General features: G+C 37.5%; 1 protein-coding gene across 1 annotated transcript; it reads right to left on the bottom strand.

Annotated features, from left to right (window-relative positions):
* Window positions 1-6522: 6522 nt before the first annotated feature.
* On the bottom strand, window positions 6523-14121 carry LOC104270452 (ras-related protein Rab-4A; the record flags this gene model as incomplete). The annotated part of the gene is made up of 7 exons (XM_009864835.1): window positions 6523-6591; window positions 7377-7537; window positions 9516-9611; window positions 10519-10673; window positions 11956-12018; window positions 12699-12813; window positions 14034-14121. Coding segments are annotated over 6 exons (633 nt in total), but the record flags the coding sequence as incomplete, so codon positions are not given.
* Between the last annotated feature and the right edge of the window lie 7296 nt (window positions 14122-21417).

Raw genomic sequence — 21417 nt, 5'->3', positions numbered from 1 at the left:
AGCAGGAACCTGTACTAGTCTTAGCTTCATTCCACAATCTCAGTGAGTAAGGAGGATTCTAGAATTACTATTGCAGCATAGAGTTATATGCTCAGTGGAAAGTTCGATTTTAAATATTACTGAAAGAATGTAATCATGTGAAGGCACCAAGCACTGCTGTCTCTTATAGTGTTAATTTTATCAATAAAGGTTTCATTACTCTCAACTGTAGTCCTAAGATGTCTTAGAATTCATTAAATTATGATCTGATTTATACCTGCCTCTTAAGTATAAAGATATAAAAATACAGACAAATCTCGTTCAGGCTACCTACTAGAGATCTTACAGCTTTGAGGTCTAGGAAAGCAAAGTATGCTTAAGTTACAAAATTACTGCATCCTAACTTTCAAGTAAACCACAAGCTAAAACTTCCTAAAACTTTAGAACAGTGCCCAAAACTGAGGCAAACTATTCCAGAGGATGCCTTTACTCCAAATGAGATACTTTTAACTTCCTTTTATGCTTTTTCCTCTTTAAAGAGCTGCTGTAAATAAGCTTAAGTTGCTTCCGATGCTGTTTCAATTCAGAAATCCACCATAGCTTCGAACAACAGTATCAAAGCAGTAACTCGGTGTTTAACGGCCTTATTCAATGAAAAACTCTGCCTGTTCCTGTTGCCCACAGGCTTTGCAGGCTTTATGTAACTATGGCAGGACTGTGGCCTCAGTGCACTCTCACATTAAACAGTTTCCTTGATTGTGTAGGGCAGGGACTGCCCCTGCAATGCTTTTACACTTCTTTCTTCCCACTGAGAATGGAGGAGCCGAGATGACCATGTGCCTGCCTTAAGTACCCATTTCTGGATAAGATGGACCTCCCATAGGATGTCAGTCTTTCCAATAGTTATGGAAGGCTTAAATGTCTTCTGCCTTGGATAGTGGGTACCAAACTTAAAACATCTCAAACAGGCTTGTTCAGGTGTGTTGTGCAGAGCATGAGAATTTTCAACAGCAGCAGGGCAGCTCTGTACTGAGGATGTGATCTAGTTCTTACCTTTGTCTGATCAAGAGCTGTTCCCCACCAAAACAATTTGCTGAAGGCAGTAGTGATGCTAATCAGGTCATGTGAGTCACTGTCAAGCTTTTTCAAATGGTCTGTAGCTAAAAATAATCTTGGGTGCTATGTTGGTACTAACTTGGTTTAAGTAAGGTAATGCCTGAAGTGAGGGGTAAATTATTCTACAAATCAGGTAGCCTTCTTGCATTTGGGCATTATTTGACAAAAACAAGGCTAGTGGGTTTGCTTAGACTATGTGAAATAGTGTAGCTCTCATCACTGGAAGTTGTATATGCAAAATATTTGGCATGTGCCAGGCTGAAGTCTGGAGAAACGTTGTTTTAGTGTTTTGATGTTAACAAATGGAACTCCAACTGACTTGGAAAGCAGAACTTTTCAAGTGTCAAAGCTTTAACTCTGGTCCATAGATTCTTACAGGAGGTGGCTGGTTTGCATCAAATTGGACTCGCTAAAAAAATGAAAAGCCTAGTGAGTGTCACCCTGTCAATTATGGAAGTTCTGAACTTTGTCTTGCATGGACTCCTGAATTCAGCCAAGTGATGAACACTTCTCACTCCTGTTTTAGAAGTAAAACTTTAAGAACACAGTAAATGCTCAGTTGTCCAAAGTCTTCATTGAAATAACTGTTTATTCCTTTTTGTTTCTGAAAGTACTTAGTTCTAAGTGAAATAAGACTTTTACAATGTGTAATGCTGCAATTTAACTATAGTGTTGTGAAGACTAGTGTTTACAATGTAAAATGTTTCAATGAAAAATGCATAAGAATGTCCCTGTAAAATACAGTAGCATGCCTGTTCAGTCACTGCTGTCACATCTTTGCAACTATGGATTACAGCCTTTTTCACTGGAAGCTGAGAATAGTCGAGGCTGAGAACTAAACTTAGAGCCAAACTTAACAAAACTGAGGGACGGAACTGAATTTTTTGTAAGAATTTCATCCAGGTAGCAAATGCACATTTTAATCAAATTTTTAAAGTGTAGGCAAGTGTATCTGTTCTCCTTTTTTTATGGTATAATGCAGTGCTACTGAACTATAAAGGCACCTCTGACTTTTTTTTATAACCATATGGGGACCAAAAGCTAGCAATCTGAGGGCCTTATGTGGTAATCTGGATGTTCCAGTTTATTTTCCAGCTCAGTGCACTCAGCAGCAAAGCCATATATGGAGTCTGACTCAACACCTTGACAGTAGTCCTTATAAAATTGGGGGTACAAGTGAATGGGAAGCTGCCTCAGTTATTGTTAGCACTGAATTCACTTTAAAAACAATAGGGAAATACCATCTAAGCTTGAAGCAATATGTGTTTTTTAAAGTTTTTAAACAGTATTTGTTTTTAATGCTTCTGTATTGTCTATATTTAATAGTGTAGTATCAACTTGTATATGTGAATAAAATGAGTGACACAAAGTGCCTTGACTGCTTGTACTGTGTTACTTGGAGTCTCAGTTTTTCCATTACAGGGTGGCTTTGGTCTCTGCATGCCAACTGCTGCTTCTGCTTGTCTCGTATATTTTCTTCTGGACAGTGAGGGACAGGTTTGTATGTTGGGTAAATGGTTAGATTACAGTTACCAGTCAAGCTGAGCTTGTCTCCTCTGTTCCTCCAAGAACTCCCCTGCAGACTCTTAATGCCCTTGCCCAATCTGACTTTTTTCTACCACTAGTAAGGGGAAAAAACCAAGACCCTAAAATATAATAGCTGTCTGAAGCACTCTGCATGCTGAAGCCTTTGGGGAAGAAACAGGAAGCTGCATCACTAAGATCAAACATAATCTTGCCAACAGGAGACGTTACACCACTGAAGGGTGGCGACACTGAAATTCTGTATGCTGCTCGTTCTGTAGTAAATAAGACCTGGTGGTTTTGCTCTCTGTGGATTTACAGATTCTTAAAGCGGTTAATTCTTTCCGCATATAGAAGAATGTAATGCAAATGAGAGAGTAATCACTTTTTTTATTACATTCATTATTTGAGGACTTACAGGAGCTATGTACTTTTGAGCTATAAGGTGCCTAGTCACTCCACCTGCTTTCCCACCCACATACTGACTATGCAGTGAATTTAGCAAAAATGTTGTTTCAAGACTGTCTAAGGCTTGTCATGTTATGGACTTCACTTAGCAGGCAAAGCTTGTAGAATTAAACAGAATTTGCTGTAAAGACACCTAGAAAATCAAGAACGATTCTTTATTTGGTGCTAGATACAAGCATTAAATAAAATAGTGTAGGCCAACATACTCGTTAAAAGGCAAGACATAGGCTTTAATAAGACATTTAAAACTTTTAAAGGTCTGAACAGCTAAAGCTCCACATCCAATAAATCCTAGGATAATAGGTACCCAGTATTATTTCATGTAAAACTCCAAGCCATCTTACTTTGGTAAAGTTTGAATTTCACACTAAAAACATACATAATTTAACCTATCTATCACTCTTTCGGCAAGCTAGGTTTAGTTTGCTGTGTGGACTGTAATGCTAAAGCTTAAAATCTACTCCAGGGCTGTTATTGGCATGATTGATTTTTAGAAACAAAACACCCTCAGAGGAGAAATAGTAAACAATACATCTTGTACTAGTGAGAGCTGTTGCTTCCAACAGTATTTCCCTCAGTAGTTGTCATTTTAGAAAGTTTGTTTTTAAAATGAGATATGCAGCATAAAAGGTTGCAATATTATAAAACATGCACATTAACCTGGTTAATGTGTATACAGTAAGAATATACATTAAAAAATGGTAAAAACCATGTCAAAACACATTATAATGACACTATTCTTTCCTTCCAGGTAGGAAGGGGACAGCTTAAGACAGTTGGTTACAGAAAGAATAAAACTGTGCTTTCTGCTTCTTAATCACAAACACTTGACCAAAATGATTGTAAGAACCAAGTATACAAAAGAGGCCAGTCTTGTATGTAAAGGGAAAAGGACAGAAAGAAGTGTAAGAAAATCCCTACCAAGCCCCCGAATTTCTATTTGAAAGCAACAGAATTAAGAAACAGTCCACTGCTCCTTTCAACAGCAATAATGGAAAGAAGTTTGTATCAACAGGCAACAGCACTTCAACCACTGGAACAGTGACAGGACAGAGACCTTCAGCTTTCACTTCTGTCAGTGTACCAAGAAACCCAGTTAGATTGTGGGGGGGCAGGGGGAACAGACTTCCCAGTACATCATTTCCCAGCATTCCAGAACTGGTTTGGAGTTTCAAAACCACCACCCTTCCCAGGTCTAGCAGAAACCTAACACATCCCAGTTAACAATCTGCTGTTTGGACTGGTGAAAGGGACAACTATATCCAGCATCTGCTTCAGAGGAGTTGCTTTTGGTAATTAATTCCCATTCTGAGTACTGGAAGCCAAAATAAATAGAGCAGGCAGTAAGACAGGTAAGTTTCTTTGTAGTTCTTTGATGTTCTTGTAAATGCACAGTTAAGCTACTTCAAAAAATATTTTACAGTCTTTCGAGGAAGAGAATACTTCTTGAGAATAAGGGTTATACGTTATGTCACAAATCCAATCCCAGATATAAGATACATGGGAGAGAGATAAAAGTCTTTGGACTCAACAGCCTTTTAAAACTAAATGCAGGCTTTTCAAGTAAAAAGCAAACTTAATACTTTCTAATTCAGAGATGACCTAAGGTGTATAGGTTTCAGATAAGCATCCATTTGAACCAGAAATGTTGGGACAGAGGAAACAATTTTAAATACATTCCTAATTATGTGAAAGATGGTATACCTATGTGTAGCATTCTTGCTTTGCTCTTGTGCTTCAACTGCCCTCTAAATTACAGCATCAGTTCAGTTTTTAAACATGCATTTGAGAAGTAACCCTTAAATAGAAAAGATTCATAAATAGAAAATAATAATGAATGTTTGACCTTGGCATTTCAAAACTGGGTTCTGATCAAATGAATTACTTGTGTTAATTTGCACTTCCAAGGAGATATCCCATTTCTAGTCATACAAGCAACCAAGTAAAAATGTCACAAGTGATTTCCATCAGTGCAAGTGAAATTGTCCCCCCCAAAACTGGTTGAATTTGGCTACCTCCAGAACCACTAGCTAAATTCTGCAGCTCCTTATCTGGCAAAACAAAAGCCACAGGTCCCCTACCTGATAAGTTGTCATGGCGCTGTAAAAAATATGCAATACTTGTGGTTTAGTCCCCCCTCTTGGACTCGCTGCAACTCTCTTCCTCTTCTGTCTCCAGCTGAGGAATGAGGACAAGATTCCTAATCTTTTGCCCCATGCCTCTTCCCCACAATTAAAAGAAGGGCAGGAAAGAAAGTCTGAATTGTATATTTTACCACAGAAAAAAATATTAAAAAAATTTAAAAAATCAGTACCAAGGCTGAGTTTCACAGGAAGAAAGAACTCCGTAAGTAGTACACTTCATTTTTGTCCTGGGGGTGATGTGGGCAGCATTACGTATACTGCACACACATGATGTTCAAAGGTCTAGCTCCAGTATGACAGAATGCAAGGTAAGTTCCTAATTCTAAAGTCTAAAATTCAAGTTCTTAGTTGTATCTTATGAATGTTTAAGAAATTAGTATTTTCAATTTCATATATTTGGGATACCTTAGAATCACCCATTTGGGTTCTGTGTGTACTTCCCAAGTATGCCTTAACAGATATCATACTTGCCCAGCTGACTGTTCTGTTTGTGATAATGCTCTGCGTGCCCCTGCCCTAGAATTACAACACACACAGAAGATGCACAGTTCTGCTCACATACACATTCCACCTTCATGATGCCAGTGCTATACAAAACATCAGGACCGAGGGAAAAAAAAAATAATAAAAAAAAAAAATCAATGTCAGTCAACAGCCATTTGAGAGACTCAAAAGTATTTTTTCTGAACTTCTGAAGTTTGATAAAAGATCTGCAGAAGTTAAGAGCTGCGATAAAATGGGATATGTGGACACCAATAAAAATTATTTTTCCAACTTGACATGTTAGTAAATGTTAAATACAGGTCCTAATCACCTGTTGAGAATCAGTCATGTCAACAGCTTGCTAGAATGTGGCAAACTAAATAGGAAAAAAATAAAACCACCCATTCACTGACAGTGCCAGTGGTTTTATAATTCGGGTCATAAATATTAACTATTGTGCAACGAACAAACATAACAAAGCCTACCTCAGTTAAATTCGTTTATATGATAAAAAAATAAAATATTAAACTGCTCATAGTGCAACATTCTATCAGCATACATAAGTATACCATGCTTCATAAAGTTACTGTTACTTTATTTACAGTATATAGCAATGCTTTAAACTAGAAGTTAAAGAATAAAAATAGGTCATGGGAAATGTTTACGTACAGGTACGAGTCTTAATATTGTCCACCAAATTATCAAACTCATTCCACAGACTTCTGTGCAATGTGAACATTCAGGCCCCACACCACACCTTTCTGTCGGCAGTGGTCTGCTCTGTCTGTACATAATGGTGACGCAGAAAAAAGATGTTTTTAAAAACTGCATAGCCTTCAAGCTTTTCTGTTTCTTCATACACCATTGGCAAAGACAGCTGTAAAATACACGAAAAATACATCAATTATCTACATCTAACCAAGCTGAAAACTCAACTGCTGAAATATGATAAAAAAAATATTCACTCCTGTAGAGCTGTACCAAAACTAAATGCCCTTTTCCAGCAGTCTCTTAGTCAAAGGAAGGTATTTTATAGGAGTAAAAATAAGGGAGAAAAGCAGTTCAAGGATTTCTACCCATTATTTAAGATTCTGAGCTTTAATTGGGAGCTAAGCTCCTAGAATACGGAACAAAATATGAGAATGTAGAATTGTATGCTGCCTTATTTAATGTTCTGTAAAGCTTCTGTTGGTGTGCACTGCTCAAACTGATAAACAAAATGAATACAGTAAAAAATTATGTAGTAACTATGCCTGCAGTACTTGTTTAATGTGATACTGCTGTCCTCATATTAGAGAAATAAAGATTAATTATATCAGAATAATTAACCACAGAGGGAGAAAGGACTGTCCTAAAGAACCACTTAACTCCTTGCAGTATGTAAGTAAAATCCACTAATCTTGGGAGATGTCTTAAAGACAAGCATTTGGAAAAAGGACAAACCACCAAGCTGTTCTTAGGAGTAGGTTGTGACTTTTATCTCTCTTCTCCTACCACTGCTAAAGGCAAACATCTGTTCCTCACTTTCTCTGAAGGATGTCTTTGGAAGACTCTTAGAAGACTGCACACCCGTTCAAAAAGCTGAAACAGCCCTAGAAGACCTACTTTAGATGACAACACTGCTTAAGGAGCAAACAATAAAGTTGTTTTTTGTAACCTTACCTTCTGTAGCTAAAGTAAGTATTGGAGATTTTGTGTTTTGTTTTTTTAACACCCACACTCTTGAGCACTTTCTGATTGTGCTCTACGCGGTGATCTCAGCTGTCTCAAGGCAGCATCTCCATACTGAATACCTGAGCCCATTCTTTCTGGATCCAGTTCTCCTGATGAGAAACAAAACAGTCACAAGAAAATGGATCATGTGCAAGTAATAATAAACTCCAATTTAACAGACAACAAATAAAAAAAAAGCATGATTATATTCTGCTCTAGTTACAGAGGGATCTACTGCAATTCTGTTTACTTTTATCCAATTCCAAACTTGCATTGTTTTCTCTTATAATTTCAACCTTGTGCCCTTAATCATAATGACAAAGTGGTTTGTATGCAAGTTAGGCTGCAACAAGAAACATATTTGCACTATCTACTTCCAATAAAGGAAATGTCCAAAAGGTTTTCTGCAAACACTGTCAAGAAGCATCTGCTTTCAGAGACATATGCAAAGAAAGCAGTAGCGTAATTGCCAAGCCTAACAAAAATTGATCAATTTGATAGTAGGATTCCATAAAGCACTGGCCCTAGAGAAAATGATCTCAACCTTGCCTATTTCTGGTATCCATTTCTGTTGCTCTATACCCTGTTCTTTCAGAAATGTTCTGACAGCTCTGTGGTGGACCAGACCAGCCAAGATTAGAAACATTTAGTCTTAAAAAAATCCCCAAAACAAAAAAACCACACCAACCCACAGAAAAAAACCACAAAAAACCCAAATCAAGCCAAACAACAAAACAAAGAATCCCTCTGAATAATTCAGGTTCATTGTGCACATGTGAACCCTTTCTAAGCCAGCAGATGATTCCATGTTGAGGAGACCAGCTCAAGGGTAGGGCTGCTGTCCAGAAAAGACCTTGGCCAAGCCAGAGGAACAGGCCAGCAGGAACCTCATGAAATTCAGCAACTAAACATGCAGAGCTCTGCACCTATGATGGAACAAACTCAAGAACTGGTACAGACTAGGGACTAACAAGGTAGATAGCAGCAACTGGTTACCACTGGGACAGACTGCCAGACTTATTCCTGGAGCATCTTAAAATGTGCCTCAACAAGCACTGCACAACGTGCTCTCATTTCCACCCTGACTGTGGTTTAAACAGGAGGCTGAACTAGTGAACCCCAGAGCTTCTCTTCAGTCTCAGTTTTTCCATGATGCAATGCATGTGTGCTGGCCCAAAGGAAACAAGAGCAGTTCACAGAGAACTGGACTTCTGTGGTGGTAATGCTTCTTTAAATCAGTCATGGAACTACAGTATCATGAGAAACTAACTATACTCCCCTTTTGGGGATGTTTTGTTTTGTTTTTAAACGAAAGCTGATGTTTGGCATTGATTTGACACAGTAATCAGGAAATTCCTATGAAAATATCATGTTCTTTTCATCTAAAAATTTGTGTTTGGCATTTCAAATATGTAATTAGAGTCTGAGGCAGACTTTTCAATGTGGCCAATACTTAAAACCTTGAAAATATCAAACAGCTAGAAGAAAACTGGAACGCTAATCAGCTGTAATAACACCTAACACTTATGAGCCTGTCTCCCACAGAAACCTGCCTACTTATGCCGAGAATCTTCTGGTATATTTCTGTATCTGCAAAATATGGTTTCAGCTGAGAAGCAGGAAAGTCACTTCAGAGAAACACAGTTGCTAGGAAACATCCCTGAAATTTTCAGCATTACTCTTCAAATTCTCTTGACTGTATTTCCTGCTACACATGGGAAGCAATATTAAAAGTTATGTCTAACTCAGACTTGATGTTTGTAGGGACGTAGCAACCGACAGAAGGCACAGCCTACACTCAGAGCTGACTGTTAAGGTAAACGTTGTGTGAAAACATTCTAAAAGGGATGGTGGTGTGAATTTTGATAAACAGCTCTGATATCCATTCCTATTACAAAACAGGTTAAGCAGCTAAAAATCAAAAGGGTTATTTTACCACAATGAAGTTTTGATTCTTTGGGTTAATTCTACTAGAGAACTTTGAATGGTGATATTTCCATGTGTACTTGTAGTTTCCAGAGGAAAAAAAAAAACAAACAGAACCAAAACCAAGATACCAAACATTAAAAGAAATAAATCTCAATTTACCTGATTCAATTTTATTGAGTATTTTTCTTGCACACTGTACAAAGGCCTCTTCAACATTTTCCCCCGTTAATGCACTTGTTTCCAAGAACATCAGCTCTGCATTTGAAACCAGAAAAAACAATTTCAAAACAAGTCCAGAATATCTGATATAGTAATTTAAAGTATAAAAGCTAAGAACAATAACAGGTTTTTAAGGAGAACTACTGTCAAACAGTATGGTCCAGAAAAATTAGCTTTTGATGGCAAAATCATATAAATTTCAGAGAAAGATTTTTACATTAATGCTAGAAAGTTGGAACCCAGAGACAGTAACTTGGGCTGTGCATGCAAAATCGCACACAAAACCGAAGAACTACATATAGTTTCCTATTAACAGAAAGTTATACGCAAAAAGACAGCAAGTAGCCACAGTTGGTAGAAAAGACTATTTATAATTGATTTATAAAAGCAAAACCAAATTTTACTGATGACAGGACTGCAGCACAGAAGCTCAGACTGAGACTGGCTTTAGCTGCCATAGAAATGAGCCCTAAGACTGAAAATTCTGAATACTACAGACCAGTCCTCCAGATCCATGCCATGCACTGAACTCAGTGTCTCACAAGAAAAACTCATTGCTTCCAACTGCCACACACCCCATCCAACCTCATCTATAGAACCTATAAGATGCTGAGAACTAGAAAATCATGCTCTTCATTTTCTGCTCAGCGCTTTGGAGGCTAAGCAATACTTGAAGCTGTATTACACTCCTAGGGACTATATATCCACATACAACATATTCTTTAAATAGCAACTGGTAGAATCACTGGTAGTGAAACTTAAATAATACATGTGGTTTTCACTGCAGGCACCGTCTTCTCTCTACAGCTCACGTACTGATAGAACTCTCTTTTCTGTAAATATTTGACAAGGTACAGTGGGCAAAGTACTCTCTAACTGCACAAAAAATGATTTTAAGCACTAAGCATCTTTGAATGCTGCATGAAGATTTTGTATCACTTACCATTTTCTTGTGCAAACCGGGATGCTTCTAAAAAAGTAACTTCACGATCTGCATCAAGATCCTTTTTGTTTCCACACAGGATTATCACAATATTTTGACTTGCTAACATTCTTGCGTCTGTCAACCAATTAGTAAGTGCATTGTAGGTTTCCCGGCTAGGTAAGAAATTACATCCTTTATTAGAACACACTCATTTCTTGTAAACAGATCACTGAACTAAAACCCAGAAGGCAAATCTGTATTTGTGGCAAACAACAAAAAGCTGCTAGCCAGACAAAACACCTACACATCCTAATGTGCCGGCTATGAACTGGGAAAAGTATCAAGTTCTTTTACGGAACTATATAAAATCTGCAAGTTTTCAAAAAAAGCAAAATCAGGTCAACGACAATATATAAACAAATACACACAATTGTAAAATATCCTGCTAATGTGAAAAGCTAAAATTTTAAGCATTGATCTAGTTTCGGCCTTCTGTGCATGTAATTTTGGGATAACGAGAGGAGTTATTGTTTAATATGAAATTCAACTGACACTTAAGTTTTAGGTAAGAATTTCCTACCCTTGCATAGAATTATGTGCCCGGACTTTCACATTTGCATCAAGACCAGTGAAATTGCAGTCAGTTACCCTGCACACACCATCAGTCACTGTAGTGGTGGCCAGACACAAAGCCTGCAAGCAGTAAGACTGACAGACAAGTCCAACTTACCTTCAGCACAAAATACAGATTTCCAAGACTGCTCAGAGGAGAACAGCTCACTCGCAGGACAGAAAGCAACAGAACTAGCAAATCATAATTAGCTAACACAAAACTTATCTGGCAAGTACCTGTCAATGGTGGCCATGAACAAAACATGGAAATGTGTAACAGCAAGGTATTCTGTTGGCTGTCTAAAATATTAAAAGATGCAGGGATGAACGGAATTTTGGGCTACAGTTAAGGAATGTGTAAGTAGAGCTGGCTTCTTCAGAGGATGCTGTTACGCAAGCATACAAACAAGCAGTTTCCTCCAGTCGGGGTACGCCACCTTGGTTAAAAGTGGCTAAAGTCTGCTCTTAGTTGCTGTTGCAAGGCTTCCTGAGCCAGTGGTTGCATGTAGTGCACCATGGTTAGAATAGCTACTGGTGGGCCAATTCCCATGTATTTGTCTAACTCTTTGAGACTATTTACATTTATAACATTCACAATACCAGTGATGACACTCACAATCACTTATGACATTAATTTACATTTAATGTGACACATCCATTATGACATTCACAATATCTCATGTAAGCAAGTTCCAAATCTTAAACATGCACTAAAACAGAAGTACTCTTTACACTTATTTTCTTACTGCCCATTCTCTGTTAGAGGATTAGATACCTGGGGAGAAGTCCTTATGTGTTAATTTATCTGGCAGTCTAAAGCAAAAGAATTGCTAGCTTCCTTACCTGGTTATATCATAGACAAGCAAAGCACCTGCAGCTCCTCTGTAGTAACTCCTTGTTACAGACCTGAAACAGAATTACAGATGTACATTTCTGTAATATCTTCATTGTTTAAAATCTGGGTTAATATAATGCAATCTATATTATGAAACATAATTCTCATTTACATATATAGAATAACTTTTTTAACAACATTATCAGCTGTGCAACAGCAAACTATTTACAACTAGACTTCTGACAATGCACTTTCACTAAATATAGCTCTACAGAGATTCTCAAAATCCATTATGACCTGTGTGCTGATGAAGCTACACATAATAATAATATTATGCTACGAAATGGTTCTCATGCAGACTTTTAACAGCTTACACCTTCCTGGCATTTACTTATTCCAGCCAACAGAAGGTCTTCTAAACACAGAGTTAAAGCCACACCATTAGCTGTTTGGGTGGTAAGCAAACTTTTAGCCACATATTCTACTCATATACCTTAACTATCACAGAAAATACTCAATGAAAGCAAGGGCAGAACCTCATATCTTGCAAGCAGCATTACTTTAGTAAAATCAGTGGATCTACATTACCATGTGAAAGTTGGAAAATCTGGCCTAGTTAATAATATGAAAGCAGACAAACAGTTCCACTGACCAATAAATTATGCCTACTTACAAGCAGGAATAAATAATATACAACACCCACAGCAACAATTTGATAACAAACACTTAATAAAATGATTGAAAAAGGTACCTGAATCTCTCTTGTCCTGCTGTATCCCATATCTGCAATTTGACATATTTACCACCAACATTTATGATCTTTGAACCAAATTCCACTCCAATAGTATGATTTGAGTCATCTTTGACTACAAAAAAAAAGAAATAAACCCAGACTTATTTAGAGAGCATTTAGAGTGAACCATTAGTTTTTACTAATCCAATTTAGGTATAATCAAAACTCCTCAGTGTTCAAATTACAGACTGCTTCCTGAATCTCTACTGCCACCATGCAGAAATAAAGTTTCTAACAGTTTTTGAACAGCTTATTCAATTAAAAATTACTGCTAGAAAGGTCTGCCATCATTCATTCCCAGTTTGCATTAACAAATGGCAAGACCGTTTTCGTACGCTTGGTTTTCCAACATCGAGAACCGACTATTGCACTGTCATTGTAGCAGTTTTGAAAATTTATTGCTTTTTTCGTCAAGTTAGCATTTACTAATACTTTGATGCAATTTAAAAGCAAAAGTCATGGAAAAGCAGAACAGTCTTGCCCATGAATAAGGAAAAGATACTTCTTTAAAGTGCAAAATTAAGATACTTGCTCTATGTACACTGTTAATATCACAGATTCTCAGCAATGTCCTTACCAGATGCAAGGTCACGGCTCAAGTTCAATCACAGCATCACGTCACGCTCCTTACTGATTACACATTATTATCCTAAAGCTATTCCTCAAGAGATAAGGTGAATTACCATTGGGCTGAGAAAGACAACTGTCACCTCAGATTTACAAAGGTCTCTAAATGCGTATTATTTTTGTTTAATCATGATGCTAAATGCACTATCCAACAGGAAATTTTCTTTTATATCATCTGCTCATCTCTAAATAACATTTACAATAGAGTCTCTACCATTATTTATCATGTAACATAGACTGTGTTCTTTGTTAAGGACTATTTATCTAGAAATAGACTACAGGTTTTCTAAATCTACACAAGCAATTCAACTTTTCTTTCATCTGCTCAGTATGTTTTTCTAAAAAATCCAAGTTTCTACTATATGTCTAGGGAAGCTTATAGCTGCAAGATCTAATTCTCACCAAAACCAAGATGTTTGTTAAAATACAGACTTAGACTTATTTGAGAGTAATAGAGAATACTGCTCAACATCAGGCTTCTGAAAAGAGGTAAAGAGCAAGAATAATGATTTACAGCATGGTTCTGAATATAATTCTCAGTCAAAAGCCTCATCTATCAAGAGAATTGTGGGAACTTCCACACAAAAAATACACACTCATGTAGGCAGAGCCTTTATCTGTGGTATAAAGCAATGAAGAACTTTTACTGCATTCACATATACTTACACTTCTTTTCAATAAATTGGTGTAGTAAACAGGATTTTCCAGTCCCAGCATTTCCTATGACCAAGAACTTAAACAGGAAATCTGAAGATTGAAAGACAAATTAAAAAAAAAATGCGAAATTTTAGGACACATTCACATTTTTGTCCCAAGATTGAGTACACAAGCCAGCTATTTTCTAGTAGCTGAAATTTCAAAGAGAAGGGACTAAATGACAAAATTAGAAAAATAACAGTAAATCTGAGTAGTAACCCAGTGTATTTAACAGTGCTGTTACAAAGTAAGAATTAAGAATGTAATTTGTGTATGAAGATACAAGAATGACAGGATGAGACAGAAATGGCTGAATTTGAATTCAGTTAAAAGAGGTTGAATTGCAGGTATATGGTTGGCTTGTATTCTAGTAACCTGTTTTAAGAGTATATTACCTATAGTTAAGCCAAATACCCTGCATAATGATGTCATCTCTTAAAACTTACGGTTTTGTACTTTTTGAAATCGCTGTATTTTTTTATTTTACTCACATTAATTTGAACTTCTCTATGTTAACTGCTTAGTACTCATACTTCATTTTAAAACTTGTAAAGCTGGAATAACTACAATATTTTTATACAAAATTTACAGGCAAGAAGTAATTTTTATTCCGAGATGCCTCCTTTCACATTTCCTCCACATGGTAAACTAAGATACAGGTACTTCTGGCACTTTACCTATTTATGAGCCATTGACATCAGTGTTCATGAGTAATACGTGTATTCAGAATTTATGGTCCATTTGTATTGTTTTGACAGTTACATACCACCTCCTCCAGATCTGCTTTTAGTTTGGCTAAAGACTGAAGAAAGCTTCCTTGTCTTACCACTCTCAAATATATACACCCATAAACTGTGATAAGAAAGCTTACAATTGCTCCCCCTAATATATAGCCATCAAAGCAACCTTTACAGTTTCTGCAAGATGCACTATTTATTTTCCTAGCAACAGCAGCTTTTTTTTACAGTCATCTTTACAAATTTATTGCAGTCTCTTATAAACACGGCAGGTCTCTAGAAGACATCAAGTAAGTATGCAATGAAAAGTATTAAGTTTGTAATATCAACAAAAATAAAAACTTAATTTCATCAACAGTGTTCAGAGCTGTCAAATGGGTTACACAGGTATTGGCCCAGGGGATGGCAAAATAAAAATAAACTAGACTATGCTAAGCAAGTTAAAGAACTGATACATCATCAGAATCTCACTCTGAGCCTTTAGATTCACAAACTGAATTTAACATGTATTCAAATCCAAGTGCTCATTCCATTTTATGCAGAAACTGTTATTATGATACATCATAAACACCCCCAGCAATGGTAAACTACAAACAAGTTTCTCACATGGTAAGAAAATGCGCCCTGTTGAAAAGTCAATAGCAAAACAGAAGAGTTAAACATGAGTCCTGGAATTGTGAACCATCCTTTGTCTTCCAAACTTTATTCATATTTAAAATGAGGTAGTATTTTAGTAAGGATTTTTGCTTGTTTTACATTTTACCTTTGCAAGATTTTTCTTGTTTCAGATGTTGTTTAACAGGCTTGGTATAGATCCTTTATCCTACCCTTCTCAGAGATTGCTGTTTCTTGCTCACAAATACAGTCATTTCTACGCTCAAGACATTCTGTTCCTAACTCCTCTCATTCTTTACGCCCTCACCCAGCTGTTCATGCTTTCTGGATGAAAAAAAAAAATGGTTACAAAAGGGATTTTGCTTCAGGTTGTGACAATTTCATGTGTTATCTCCTGGAAAGAAGGGCCTTTCATGTCATCTCAACTGCAAAGCACACTGAAGTTGAAAATGCTTCATTCTATCAGACCTTCCCTGTTAGTACGAAATGTAGATATCACAAATAGCCCCGAAGTGTTAGGTCAAGAAAAAAATTCAGCTCGGAAAGCAAGCCAGGTTTCTCTTTTTATGGACCAAATATCACTTGTTAGCTGCCTCATGTACCTTTTTGTATATTTAAACTACTGTGGGTGTGTGCAATCTCACTGGTTTTACCACTTTCAGAGAGTTCCTCAAAACGCAAGATGTTCCAAGACAGTCACAATTAAAATGATCTGTTTCTGCTCTCTGCAGTTCTTCCCCGCAAAAACCTGAAGTGCAGTTAAAACTGGTTCTCCTATGTATCTGGTGAATGTTGCTTGACAGATTTTCTTATTTAAAAAGTCAACTACAAAACTCAAGTCTACCTTCCTTTTTTTCCATGGAAGACTCATATTATTGACAGCGGTATAACAGCTATTGTCAAACTAAACCAGGAAAAGAATAAACCCAAAAAGCTAGTCCTCCAATAATTTGCTCTGTGGTTGTAAGGGCTGGTTGTTAAACGAGGTTCATGAAGCCGTACTTGTGCAACCCACAAACCCATGCTGAACAGCAAATTGAACGCGCTGTTCCATTCTGTGCTGGCAGGCTGTAGGCCAGAGAGGAACCGAGACAACGGTCTTACTGTTAGGGACTGATTGGGAATAGCTTCGTAACAGCAGTGTATTTTTCCTGAAGTGTTTTGAGTTGTGTTATATCTTGGTCTGAAAGCAAGAGTGATATTTCGGGGTTTTATATTCATGTCTTTAAATTGGCAACATATTCTAGCAGCATTTCTAATAGACTACCAATTCCAATCAATATTCTATTGTGCCAGACAACTTTAAAATGGAATCTTCCCCACAAACAAATCACTTGGATGACAATTCAATACCTGCTTACTTAGTAGACCAAAAAACCCCACATTACATATTTCTCTCTGGCAAACTAGCAGTTTTCTAGACTTATGTTAACAGCTTAACCACGGGCACTGGATAACATGTTTCAGGAAATATGGAATACTTTGAACATTTAATCAATTGCAAGGAAGGACAAGAAAAGGGATTTGCCAAAAGTCACAGATATCCATATTTAACAAGTTTTAAAGTTAGCAGCCCACCATATTAATGAGTCAGGTAATCCCAGGTAAGAACAAGGAAAACACATGTCATTTTGTTATTCTGGAACCTCTTTCCTATAACATTATTCTGTATGATAACAGGAATCACATCAATTACATTTTTATTGCTTGATTTAGGACATGAAATATCTTCTCCTTGAACTGTGCAAATTTAAATTTAGCACATTTCAGAAACACAAACAGTGAATGAGAGTGGACACACAGCGTCTTTTAACCCAGCTGTAACATCACTGCATGCTCAAACTCAGGAAAAACTTTTCTGTATTCATTCTTTGGAATTTCAACAAACACAACTCATATTCTCGCATTTTCACTACTGTTTAATTGCTCTAGTTTTTATTTTTGGTCTCCTCTTCCCACTCTTCCCAGAGGAGCTAAGTCACTTCATTTCATCGCCTTTTTTTCTTTTCTTTCCTTCCCCCCGCCTCAATTGACAAAGCAGCTCCGAGGTCCAACATTCCAGTTAGCTGCCAAGGCTGTCACCCCTGGAGAAGTTTTTCTTTTGAATTCTGTTTTTCCTTCTTCATGGGAAAGCTGAAAAGCAACATCATTCAGATGTTACAAACGCTTGCTACCATGCTGGCTACTGAAAAGGTCTAGAAAAGTTAAAGTACTTTGCCTGTACATAAGATCATCATTATACAAAAAAGATTTGGGATGAAAACTGAACTCTGTTCAAGGAAAAAGGGTTACAAGACATGCACTAGAGAAAGCATAAAGAGATGAAAGCATAGCACAGCTGTTTGAGGAAGACATACAGAATCAACTCACTCCACTTTGTGAGCTGCATCTATCACCTGATTCCCAACTGAGTAGGAGGTACAGGAAACAAAACTTATTTTCTAGCATAGGGAAAAAAGAGTAAAATTACGGCTCCATCCCAAAGATGCACCAGCAGCTAAACCACATCTTTGGGGAGGAGGAGCTGAGAGGAAAGGAGCAGGGAGACAATGGTGGGCTTTGACTACAGTACCAGCAAAACCAGCTGACGGATGTGGAAACCACCCCCAAACATCCAATTTCCTCCTTCGACTGAAGTATACTCCAGTAGAAGAAAAAAAACGAACAGCTTCTGAGCCACCACAGCTTAGTTTTTAAAATGTAATGATAATTAAGTTGTTTCTTATATACTTGCTAATATAGAAGGAGAAAAAACGCAAAATAAAACAAACCCAAATTACATCATCAATCTCATTCATGCCATGAAAAAAGTGTTCTGCTAGTTAAACACCTATTTTGCAGAAGTCTGCATAAGGAACGAGTGCTCTGAAGCATTCCTACTGGCATATGCTACTTCTGAATGAGAGAAAAGAGAAGCTATTCTCCCTGCTTACTCCTTTCTCTAGTAATAAAAGTTAACAAGATAAACAGGTAGAACAGACAAGCCAGGTTCTACATAACAAATACTTGAAAGAGGGAAGATCTCCTTCCTTACAAGCAAAAGAGCTCTGCCCTCTAAGCAATAAAAACAGATTTGAAATAAACTGAAGGCCAGGCTTATAAATGCAGAGACCATCAGATAAGTGAGGGTGTAGAAAAGAATGAAAAAAAACCTTTTTTAGAGAACAACCCTCCTCTCCCAAAAGCAGGAGTAAAATGTTCTTTCTCAACTCAGTCTCAAAATTCATGGAGCTTTCCTGTGTTCATAACTGGTTTTGTTTTAGTTTTTGTACTTTGTAAGGGAAATAAAATGATCGCATAGGACAGGGATAAATAGATTAGAAAGCTAAGAACAGAAGATATGTAACTGACAGAATAGATCTACAGGAAAGGAAACATGGATTGCAAACAAAGATTATAGATTGTTAGAGGCTACAGACTTTGGTGTGAAAAGAGCAAAGAGACAAGAATCACAGTAAGGGACAAAGGTAGTTGAGAAGACTGGGTGAACAAAAAAAGAAAAGCTTCATAGACCGATTTTTACCTAGAGAAAAGAACTCAGGTAGGAAAAAACAAACAAGAAGAGACACATAAAGTAACCGAGGTGGAAAATGAAGTACAATAGACAGAAAAGACAAACCAGAGGAAATTTTCTTTATTTTCAGTTCTCATGTATGGAGAAAAATATTGAGGGGGAAAAAAAAAAATCTCCTTTCAAAGGGAAGAGAGCTCGAAACCCCTCAGCAAAATGGAAGTCTTATAAAATTCCACAAAATGACCCAAAAACCCCCACCAAACCACTAACCACTTCCCTGAGCCTATCTGAATGGGATGGAAATCTTGAGATTACATAATTAGAATGGGCCATAATCCAGATGATAACAAGAAAAATCCCACTCATGAATAAGCACCTATAAGGGCAAAAGCTACAGGGATTCCAGCACTGAGGTGATACAGTGACTACTGATCTCAGTCACCAGAGGAAAACTGCCCTAATAGTTCTATCATCCTTGATGATCACAGTAACAGCTGGTTGTAAACAAACCACTCCTTGTTAGGACAGGGACTACATTAAATCCCAAAGAGTTCACAAAGCACAGAAGATCCACGATTTTATCACATCACAATTTGAACTGTCAATGGGACTGTTATCTACACAGACAGGACACTACAAAATTAGATACTGTTTACTGTTGCAGTTAGAGATGCTATAGCCATTGTTAAATTTTATGGTTTTAATTAGACTTTAATCTTCTATCTACTCTAAACCTTGACATTCTCAAGTATTTTATCTCAGAATTTTTGTAGCTTGTATATTAACAGAACAAACATCGAAATGCAAAAGAAGAATATACAGAAGAAGAATTAAACAAACAACGTGCAACTGTTCCATTTTAAGAGCTTGCTTTGTAGGATACCAAAATGACTGGAAAGCATCAATAGTTACCATGGGCTTACCACTGCTCTTTTGTATCACTGGAACAACGAAAAAACTGTTGCAACGTACTTGTTTAAGGTACAATGATCGATTTAGCTTGCTTACTATTATAGCATAAAAAGAGGAGCACTACTGAAATTCTGTCATATCTGACCAACTCATTTAACCAACTCATTTGCCTAGAGACCAACAAGCCTACTGTAAACACAGCCAAAGTGATCCCAGCTCTTGATCACAAGAGTTCAGAGTATGAAGAGCTAGTTCAAATTCACATTAGATCTACAAAGCACACCTCTCTGGCTTCTACATAAGTTTTATGTGTTTCAAGAAAGCATGGAAAAAAGCAGCACGGTCTTAATATCACAATGTTTGCAGTTCAAGGGTTGTCCCACACTCTTACCTCATTTTGCCACATGTTTGCTGTACACCGAAGCACTGACTTGTGGGACAAAACATCTTAAGCACTGATGACAAGGGTATTGAAAACAAACTGACTTACATAGCAAAAACAATCAGGTAAGCCTACTAGTATGAACTCCCAATAGCCATGCCAGCCTCCCTTAAAGTTAACAGAGCTGCTATTTGAATAATTAAAGCAAAATTGGACACTATTGCTTATTTTCAGGAATCTGCTCTAAAAGCAAGAGAATGCAAGTCCACCTCTAAAGTGTGAACAACTACTGAAGACATTGCAACAGGCAGAGCTTGAAAACGACAAGCGAAAGCGTTTATCACAGTATTCAGTTCTGATCTTGCTCTCCAACAACCCATCACACAGACTTTGAACATGCTTACATGTATGACAGCATTTTTATACTGCAAAATAGTACAGAACTGTACGTTATGGAAAGGGGAGGAAAAACAAATTAATACAAGCAAGAGTTGTTTCAGACAAAGTTATAATAAGGAGAAGTAAATACTATTCAGTCGATTCCCATCTCCTCCACCTAGCAATACTAGCTCTGCTTACCTTTTCGACTGCTCACTTCTCTTTAATGCTTCCCTGCAAGGCACTGACAGACGCTGTCAAAAACATCCGAAGGAGTAAGTCGTAGTGAAGGAACTGACAGACCCTGTCAGTGCCAGCATTCTGACTTATTCCTTCGGATGTTTTTCTGCCAGCAGTGGTTAGACACGCACACCAACACAGCGATGCACAAACATATTAACCGATCTTTTCGCCCCGCAGCTCACTCTCAAAATCAGTTGTGGGTTGTTTTTTTTTCCTTGTGCATCTAAGGCAACAAGGACCAAAACCCGGAATTAGAAAAGAACACAATCTGACGAAAAAAAAACCGCCCAGCTTCTCCCAAAAGGACATGCGCTACAACTTTCCTTCTGAATTCCCTGAACCAGAGCAAGCGGCGTCCAAGTTCCCTCGCCCCGACGTCCCTTACATGTCGAGCTCCTCCACACCACGAAAAGATCGGAGAGGATCGGTGCGAGCGCTCACGCTCGCGCCAGCCCGGGTAGCAGAGGGCGGGGTAGGGCGCTGCGGTGCGCGCAGCCCACAACAACAGGAAAAAAAGAATAATAATGAGAAAACATAATAAAAGGACAAGCACGGCACCCGGGGGAGAGAAAC

This window comes from Apaloderma vittatum, unplaced genomic scaffold (genome assembly GCF_000703405.1).
Source record: "Apaloderma vittatum isolate BGI_N311 unplaced genomic scaffold, ASM70340v1 scaffold3012, whole genome shotgun sequence".
In the NCBI taxonomy this organism is placed as follows: Eukaryota; Metazoa; Chordata; class Aves; order Trogoniformes; family Trogonidae; genus Apaloderma; species Apaloderma vittatum.
Note: the sequence above shows the minus strand (reverse complement) of the source record. Positions and strands in the feature narration are given on the sequence as shown.